Source organism: Dipteris shenzhenensis, chromosome 22 (genome assembly GCF_047967505.1).
Source record: "Dipteris shenzhenensis isolate YYH24624 ecotype China chromosome 22, Dip_SZ_1.0, whole genome shotgun sequence".
NCBI classification, from domain to species: Eukaryota; Viridiplantae; Streptophyta; class Polypodiopsida; order Gleicheniales; family Dipteridaceae; genus Dipteris; species Dipteris shenzhenensis.
In genome coordinates, this window is record NC_141617.1 from 30,937,924 (window position 1) to 30,947,709 (window position 9,786).

A 9,786-nucleotide genomic window follows, 5' to 3' on the forward strand; every position below is an offset into this window, starting at 1 on the left:
AGAGAACTGTCTGCAACCAGAAATCGCAACAGTCCACAGAACTGTCACGCAGAAAACTGTCTGCAACCAGAAGTCGCAGCAGTTCACAGAACTGTCGCGCAGAAAACTGTCTACAACCAGAAGTCGCAGCAGTCTAGAGAACTGTCGCACAGGAGACGCACGAATCGAATGCACACGTAGTAGCTTAGAAAAAGCACAGATGGTATAGTTTTGTTGATGTAACCCATACGAATAGAAGATTCGCCACCAGCCGTGGAGATTCGGATCCCAGCAGCCACACCAAAACTTTTAGCCGGAAAAGTTATCGAGATCAGAGGCTAGAGGCTAAGTATGGCGACGCTCAAAGGCCATAGAGAAGAGGAGATCATGAGGGCGCAGGGATGTCATAGGGGTGAAAAAGGAATTAGAAGTGGAGGGAAGGAAAAGGGAGACTATGACACAAGGGGAAAGGGAGAGGGGGAAGAGAAGCATGTACATGATAGGAAGAGGAATGTTGAGATGTAGACATCAAGGGAAGTGAACCATACTTTATTGGAAAGAAGGGATGAGAGGAAATATCAAAATACTATCTAGGTGGCTTTTCAAGAATGAGCGTGTCTCATCAAGGAATAGCCCCTTCCTTTTATAGCCAAAAGAGGGGGTCTCTCCACATTAATGTATTCTCCCACATGCATGGTGTGTGTGGAAAAGTCTCCCATGTGGGCTAGGTGGGTATGCACTCTCAATTGTGTGCAACAACCCTTTGCCTCAATTTTCCACATAAATCAAGCCCCATATCTCAAGTCTATGATACTCCCTTGGTCTCTTTCCAATTTTATAATATGTTCAAACCTCTAGGAGGACAAGTGGAGGGTTGGCACAAGGAATCTTGCCACCTCATCCTACTTTCCCCATTATTTAACTAGCTCTCTTGGTCCTTCTATACCTCCACCACATGGGCCCATCTCATATGGAGGGTATAACTCAATATAATATCCATCTCCACCTATTTTATATTGCTTCTCCCATGGACTTTGAGCCATATCTCACTAAATGCAGCCTAGGTGGAGGGGTGGCACATGGAGGAGCCATGCCACCTTGCATTACTATTATGTTGATATGCCAACGGTCGTTGGTTTAGCATTAAAGCAATGGATAGCGGGATGTGAGTATGGCAAGAGTCGGAGGGTTATCTGTAAGCCCATGGGACGTGGGGATAGACTTAAGGCGACGATTGGTGGGTTAGTTACCTCGAAGGGATACTAGGATAGCAACGGTCGTAGGATTGACAGTATGGCAACGGATCGTGGGAATAGGCTCAAGACAACGGGTCAACGCCTGCCAAACCAGTGGGGTAGTAGTCCCTGACACATCATAAATAAGGGAGCGGATTACAAGTGTCAGGTCGTGAGGATAGAGCTAAGGCGACGGGTCGTGGGTAGGGATAGAAAGCTAAAGTGACGAGTCATGGGGATAGAAACTCGCAGTATTGCTGATTGATTTTTGATAATTCTTGATGATTTTAAAGTTTCTGTTCAAGTTTTTTTGTGATTGCAGCTTGCCAAACTACCTATTCTACCTACACAATGCAAAAAACAATAAAAAATAACAACATTTGAATTACAAAGGAGATGTTTTGCAAAATGTGACAGTTTTTCCTTCCAAACCAACTTCAAAATTTACTCAAAGCATCACTTTTGGGCTTTTTGGTTAGAGTTTGCTATCACACACACCTTAGCAAACCTCTAAACTATCTTCCTATCAATTCGAAACACTGAAAAACATAAAAAACAAGCTTCACATGATTCAAAATGCTTTCCAAAAAGAAAATGACAGCTTCAACTTTTTCCATAAAAAAATCACACTTCTTCACTCATTCCTCTCATACAACTCTACTATTAATGCTCCTAGTTAAACTTGAAGCAATGAGCTATGGATAAATGACAAGCTAAAGCAAGTGTAATGCAAAAGCATACCTTAAACTCCTTGACAGCAACGTCAAAGATGTGTACTCTCAACGGTGACTCACGTGTCGTGGGGATCTTGAAAGAATGCCGATGGAGCCTCCAGTCCAAGATACTCCTTGTAAGAGCAATGCAAAGCACGAGCCGTCCGCAATGTCACTCAAGCGACTCCCGGATTATTGCAGTGTGTTTCCATAAGAGAAAGAGGGAAAGGGGAGATGGAAGAAGAGAGGGAGAAGGGAATGGAGAAGATAGGAAGAAGGGAACATGGGAGAAGAGAGGGAAAGGGAGAGGAGAGGAAAAGAATGAAGGGGGAGGGAGTAGCAAACACAAAGGCACTAAAGTCAACTATTTGGCCTTTTATACAAGTCACCTTTTGTAAGGGAGGGCCAACCCTTTTCTTTATCACTCTCTCTCGTCTCTCTTTTGTTACAACCACTTGGGCCCATATGGCGCCAAGGCATATGCTAATTCTCTTAACCTCCTCTTTGTCTTCAAATGACTCTTCTGTTATCCATATATGGGATCCAAATGACTCTTGTGTTATTCTTGCCAATTTGGATGATCCCGGCGACTAAGCCATTTGAGACTCAAAACCTGCAAGACTAGGTCGATGATGAGCTATTTGTAGCTCACAACGCATAGGGCCAGATCCGTCATCGTGCTCCATGGCTGCGGCTATTAACAGACATAATGAGCAGGTCAATCAGAATTTGGAAGATATGTTGAGAGCTTGTGTCTCTTGAAGGCAATCTGATTGGGAAGATTCCCTTCATTACATGAGTTTGATTACAACAATGCTAAGCAATCAGTAAAACTGAAATGGTCCATGCTGATATATGGATAGCAGCCTAGAGCCCCTTGAGTTAGAATGTCAAGGTGAGCTCTATTGCTATTGGTTGCAAACAACAAAACAAGACATGTTGCAGTTTGCAAAGGAAAGCATAAAAAGTGCTTAGGATAGAGTAAAGTTTTATGCTAATCAAAAGTGGTCACCTCAAGTTTTCTAAGGAAGTCAATGGTTTTACTTGAGAATCCCAAAAGATTCTCAAGAATGCACACTGGCAAGGTATGCAAGATATATCATCGCTATTATGGTATGTTTTTAAACCATACAAAGATCAATGACGTTACAAGCTCCAATTAACTCATAGAGTTTGGGTACATCCACACTTTCACATCAACAGACACGTTGGGTAGTGGAGATAACTTGGTCTCTGAGGATGAGCCTATATAACTGAAGGATTTGACCACTTATGTGCCCATCAATCGTAACGTCTTCTAGATTATAGGGCCCGATAGCTGAGGAACAAGGTTGTTCCAGAGCCGAAGGTTAAGTGGAAAGATGCCTTAGAAGAGGATTGTACTGGGGAAAGTATTGATTCTCTTAGGCACCAATTTCCTGAATTTATGTCTCAGTCCTTCTCTCTGAATTACGGGAGAATAACAGGTTAAGTGGAAAGATGCCTTAGAAGAGGATTGTACTGGGGAAAGTATTGATTCTCTTAGGCACCAATTTCCTGAATTTATGTCTCAGTCCTTCTCTCTGAATTACGGGAGAATGTTATGTCCACATCTAGACATAACATGGCTAGTGTTATGGAGGTTGGGTTAACCTATGGTCATGTATCCTAACCTGGGGACAGTAAGGACACTCGTACCTTCGGTACACTAAGGGTAGTCCTAGGCTTGTATCTATAGGTGAGAGTCATTACTCACTTGGGTCATCCTTGGGAGTGGGGCCTTCCAAGAATACCAGCTAGGTTGAGAGCCCGTGCAGGCCTGTGCCTCCCTAACGACATTTGTGCGCAAATGGAACAATGTGGTATGGGACGCATCGTCTTACCTAGGATGTGGACTATATGGTTGGAGGTTGCCTAGCCTTAGCTCAGGGGTGACTTTGAGGGATCTATGGTTGCGGGGTAACACACTACCCTATACCAAAGGTGTCCCTGTGTTTGTATACTCATGTTTGTTGAGCTTGCATGTTCACTTGGAGATAGCGCAGTTCCTAGAACCCCCAGGTTCGCATGGAGATAGAAGAGATCCTAGAAGCCCCAGGTTGGTGGTGACTACCCTGTTAGGGGCTGTTTCAATGAGTACAAGGGGAAGCTCAGCTATAGATGCTCTAAGAAGTTGACTCTCTTTAAGAAAGAATAACTTGCACCGCTTCAACTCCGACCAGCTTTAAGGCACGCTCATCCCATTATTGCTGGGAGGCTGCCTGATATCTATTCTGCAGGTCTGTCCTTGGGTTTGGCCTGCTTGCTACTGTACTGCAAGCACCCCCTGATCTGGACACCTTTCTTCACAGAAGGCAGACAAAACATGTCATGTGCATATGGCATAGAGATTACTACAGACGTGTCCTTGGCCAAAAAGTGTCCTCGGCATGCATGTTTACACTATGCAACACTTCTAGACCCAAAAATATGAAAGCACCTGTTCTGCTTATTGATTTCTGTCTTTATGTTGATTATCAATAATCTTTAAGAGGCAACAAGCCTAACTAAGATGATGATACTGCATACTCGTTGAAGTGCTCATTTCTGGGCCAGTGGTGCCTTTTCATATGAGGCCCCTAGTTTGGAAAACCTCAGCAACAGCTTGCCGCGAGTTGCAGATTGGAGTACTCCAAATTCCTGTTATTCCAGTAGTAAATCGGTACTGTGTGGGCAAGGACTGGCTGTTTTCAGTCACAACATTGCTCAGTAATGCTTGGCAATCTACTGTTGCACTCCATTTGCATGCTTTGCATGCTAAAGTTGCCAAGTTCCATCATCTTTATTTGTTGGGTGAGTTCAAAATTTGCCAAATCTTTTACATTTTCCAGAGATCACACCTGGGGAAGGTCATTTGAAGCATCAGAGTACACAACCCATGGTTATTGCTGAGTGAGGGAATCAAGGACATTCAACCAAATTCAGTGGCCAGGTCTTAGCACAGAACAAACTATCATCCTTTGAGTGTGAATTGTGCACTGTAAGCATTGTCATGCATATCTAATGCCTTCATGGCCATAGCCTGACAATGGCGTTCTGCATGTATTCCCTCAAATGGGGCGCAAATATTCTTGTTCCTGTGACACTTCCTTCTGTTTCACTGTGCAGCAGTCATGCACAATTCCTGTCTCTCTGCCAACCTCTGCAGCTCCACATGTATCTCTTCAAACAGAGGGTGCAATGTACCTCCTGCATCATATTCATGCATCCAATTGTTGAACACAGTAGCAGGCTGCTGCATCATCCCACCGTTCTTCAAAGACTCTTGAACATTTACCACATCGTTCCACCTGCCAGCTGCAGCATATATATTTGAGAGCAGCACATAAGGCGTAACAGATTTGGAATCCAAACGAAAACAGTGATTTGCAGCTCGTATGCCCCTTTCCACATCACCATGGGTCCTGCAGGCACCAAGCAGGCACAACCACGGCACAAAAACCTCCTCAAATGGCATGATCTTGATCAAGTGCTCTGCCTCATCCAAGTGTCCTGCACGACCAAGAAGATCGATCATGCATACAAAATGATCCATGGTGTAAGAGATGCCAAAATCTTTATACATAGATGTGAAATAGTGTCTGGCATCATCAACCCGTCCAGTATGACTACAACCAACCAGGATACAGATGAAGGTAATCTCGTTTGGTTTGATTCCTTCAAGCTGCATCTGATGAAAGAGGTCCAGAGCCTCCTCACCGTGTCCATTCTGAGCCAAACCTGCAATCATGGCAGTCCAAGAGACAACATTGGGATGGGAAATCCTGCTAAACATACCTCTTGCATCATGCAGAGTCCCACACTTGCCATACATGTTAATAAGTGCATTTCCCACAAAAGTATCCGACTCATATCCACTTTTGACACTGGCAGCATGAATCTCCTGCCCCTCTTCAAGGGTAGCCAAGCCAGCACATGCGTCAAGAATGCATACAAAGGTTACCTTGTCTGGATTCACTCCTTCAAGTTGCATCTGACGAAAAAGATACAGAGCCTCCTTGCCATGCCCATTCTGTGCAAGCACTGTGGTCATGATATTCCAAGAAATGAGATCCCGATGAGCCATTCTTCCAAACACACATCTCACATTTTGCAGACTCCCACACTTTCCATACATGTTCACCAGGGCATTCTCCACAACTATGTCTTGCTCACACCCACAGTCAATGATAGCATTATGGATTTCTAGTCCTGCCTTAAGGTCTGTGAGACTGGCACATGCATCAAGAGCACATACAAAAGTAATCTTATCTGTATTGATGTGTTGAAGCTGCATGTGACCAAAGAGATTTAGAGCCTTCCAACCATACCCATTCTGGGCATACACTGCCATCAACGCATTCCATGAAGCAACGTCTCTATAAGGCATTCGTTTAAACACGTTCTCCGCTTCACATAGACTCCCACACTTGCCATACATTTTTATGAGTGCAGTCTCCACCTCCACCTCTCTCTCCTGCCACCTCCCAAGAATGACTCTATGAATTTCCTGCCCCTCATCCAGAGCTACCATGCTAGCACATGCATCAAGAGCACAGATAAAAGCAATTTTACCAGGCTTGATGCCTTCAAACTGGAGCTGTCGAAACAGATCCAGGGCTTCTTTCCCAAATCCATTTTGAGCAGCAGCTGAGATCATTGCATTCCACGACTGAGAATCTCGATGTACCATTTTACCAAATACACCTTTTGCATCATGTAGACTTCCACATTTGCCATACATACTAAGAAGGGTGTTTGCAACAATGACATCTTGTTCGTATCCATGGTTCACAATAGCAGCATGGATCACCTTCCCCTCCTCAAGATCTGCCAGGCCAGCACTAGCATCAACAGCACAGACAAAAGCAACTGTGTCTGGCTTGATGCCTTCAAGCTGCATCTGTTGGAACAGATCCAAAGCCTCTTTGGAGTGTCCATTTTGGATAAATGCTGCAATCAATGTAGTCCAAGACACAACATCCTGACATTGCAATCTGCTAAACACGCTATCTGCATCATGCAAGCTTCCACACTTGCCATACATACTGACCAAGGCCTTCCCGACAGCAACATCTTGCTGGTATGGGGTCTCTACAATGGCAGCATGAATCTCCTGCCCCTCGACCAGACTTGGCAAGCTGCCACATGCTTCAAGAATACATAGGAAGGAGACCTTGTTTGGTCTGATACATTCAAGCTCCATCTGAAGAAAGAGATCAAGGGCTTCTCTACCATGTCTGTTATTAACAAGCGCAGCAATCATGGCATTCCATGAGACAACATCCTTATGAAGCATTCTTCCAAATATGCACCTCGCACCACATGGGCTTCCACACTTACCATACATGCTTACAAGTGTATTTCCCACTAAAATATCTTGATCATATCCATTGTGCAGAACAGCAGCATAAATCCTCTGTCCCTCTTCAAGGTCTGCCAGGCTTGCACATGCATCCAAGGCACAGACATAAGCGACCTTATCTGGGATAAAGCCTTCAACCTGCATTTGACGAAAGATATCCAGAGCCTCCTTGCCATGACCATTCTGAGCAAGTGCTGTAATCATAGTTGTCCAGGTGATAATATTCCGATGACACATTCTGCCAAACAATCTGCTTGCATTATCCAAACCCCCATTCCGAACATATGCATTAATCAATATATTCCAAGTGTACACGTCAGGCTTGGGTATCTTGTTAAACATAGCTTGAGCTTCCTGCAAACGCCCATTCTGTCCATATGCCCTGATCATTATATTACTTGAAAACAAATTGGGATCCCGCAATTTGTCAAAAACAGTGCATCCATCCTCCAAGCTCCCACAGTTTCCATACATTTCAACAAGGCAGTTTTCTATAAATGTGTTGCAATCATAACCCTGCATACAAATGTGAGCATGCATACGTCTACCATGCAATAACAACTTGGCTTTGCCATAACGCCTCAAGAGAGCAGCAATCGCACCAAAACTAGTTGATTCATTCAGCCACTGATCCATGCTGAAAACCCCATATCCGCTCACTGCCGTACTATCTTCGCAAGATACATCTGTACTTGGATGTGCATTGTTTTTCTGCACACCCTCTTGTTCTAAGAAGTAAAATCCTGGAGATGGGGCGACTTTGTTGGTTCCAGGTTGTATCCCATCCACTACTTTTGGCACCAGAAACCAAAACCCACATGATATTCAACATCCATCTCGAAGGGTTGCTGAAGGATTCAAATACCTCACCTTTGTGTCTGGCAAAAACAATTCTCATACCCCCAGCTTTAAAAGCATTCTGCTACCAGCAGGGGTGTATTTCAAGCTGAGATATTGGGCTGAACCCAGGATTTGTACAAGTGATTCATATTGTTTTGCTATTTTGATGAGCTCATCCTGGTGACTTCAACAGCTGCCAACAGCTCAAAGTTGAACAGCACCTTCCCTCAATTCTAAATAGCCAATCATCACCTTTTCTTTACACTTATCCAGTCCAGGTACCATTCAATAGAACACAGGTGAGCTAAACATGCAGGTGCAGACTCGATATCTGTGAGCTTCTCAAACAAGGGAAAACTCATAGAGAATGAGCCCCCCTCCATTCTTGTTGCAATAGCTCAACTGACAGATCCAGATGGCGTTACATCCATGGATGATGCGACATCAAATGTGTCGAGCATGCCATGTATCGCATATGTCCTTGGTAGAAAGAGTGTGTTTTCCCCTCAGTACCGACAGCCGCTCCTCTTCTCACCCATCTTTGTCCCAGATCCGGATGGGGTTACGGCCATAGATGATGAGGACACCCAAAGTGTATTGCAACTCTGATCATATTAGATGAAATGTGTCGAGCATACTATGTATCTCATATGTCTTCCCCTTCTCACCAATCTTTGAATGATCAGTTGCCCCAAGGTTACTAAAGCCATACGTTACAACCATTGATCAATTCTCTTCTTTAGGAATCTTTGTATGGTCAATTGCCTAAATGATTTGTCATGCTGTCCATTTCAAAGACCTTAAAGTCCTAAATCTGTGCGCCTCTTGCCGGATGACTAACTTCACAAAGGTTAATACCATAAGATTCCCAACATCCTACATGTCACCTATCGTCGTAACAGATGTCCAACTTCCCAAGGCTCAACCGGATGTCCAAGGTTCACTAAGTCCCTTGATCGAGGTCTAACTTGACGTCGAACCTATGTTTAAGAAAAGGCTAAACCTTGCATCCCCCTTCTGTAGGTCGACAGAAGACTTAGGGTGACCGCTAACGTATGTTCAAAAAAAGGCTAATACCTTGCATTCCCCTTCTGTAGTTCGATAACTTCACAAAGCTTAACCCTAAGTATGAGGCATAAGGCATGAGGCATGAGGCATTGGTGCATAAAATCAGGTTTTACGTGGTTGCTTCTCAATATGTTAAAATCATCAAGCTGAAGTCTACATGTAGTGATTGATTGTTCAATTCTTACCTCATTTTCTATTTCCAAGAATCCATCACAGGCCCGGATGAATCGACCGGCAGGCTAGCCTCAAAAACGTCCATCGCTGTTGCTTATCAGAGGCATTATCAACTTGACAGGCGAATTAAAGTTACAGTAGAAATGAAGGGTGAAGATGAACAGATCGTTTGATGTGTACTTTGGCATTTGTGATATGGTAGACCAAAGTGGCAAAAAAGTGTGGATACCGTTGGGAAACAAGGTGAATGATAACAAATCATCATAAGGCCTGCCCGAGATCCAAATAGCGAAAGAGGGCGGAGATCAGTGCTGAAATTTGAAGGCCTGGGTAAGCATTCATTTGGAAGGCTTCATACAATGAATGGCCTTCCATGGAGAAACCCAAATCAAAAATTAGCCTTGAAATGTAACCC

At 44.0% G+C, this 9,786-nt stretch overlaps 1 protein-coding gene across 1 annotated transcript; it reads right to left on the minus strand.

The window, feature by feature from the left end:
• Positions 1-4,490: 4,490 nt before the first annotated feature.
• LOC147887993 (pentatricopeptide repeat-containing protein At2g33680-like) lies at positions 4,491-8,057 on the minus strand. The gene has a single exon (XM_087393627.1). It carries the CDS (start codon positions 7,923-7,925, stop codon positions 5,043-5,045), a length of 2,883 nt encoding a protein of 960 aa, XP_087249753.1. The 5' UTR covers positions 7,926-8,057; the 3' UTR covers positions 4,491-5,042.
• Positions 8,058-9,786: the final 1,729 nt, after the last annotated feature.

What these genes read in the sequence shown, in the direction of transcription:
- LOC147887993 (XM_087393627.1), bottom strand. Translation starts at nt 7,925, where the DNA reads ATGGATCAGTGGCTGAATGAATCAACTAGTTTTGGTGCGATTGCTGCT.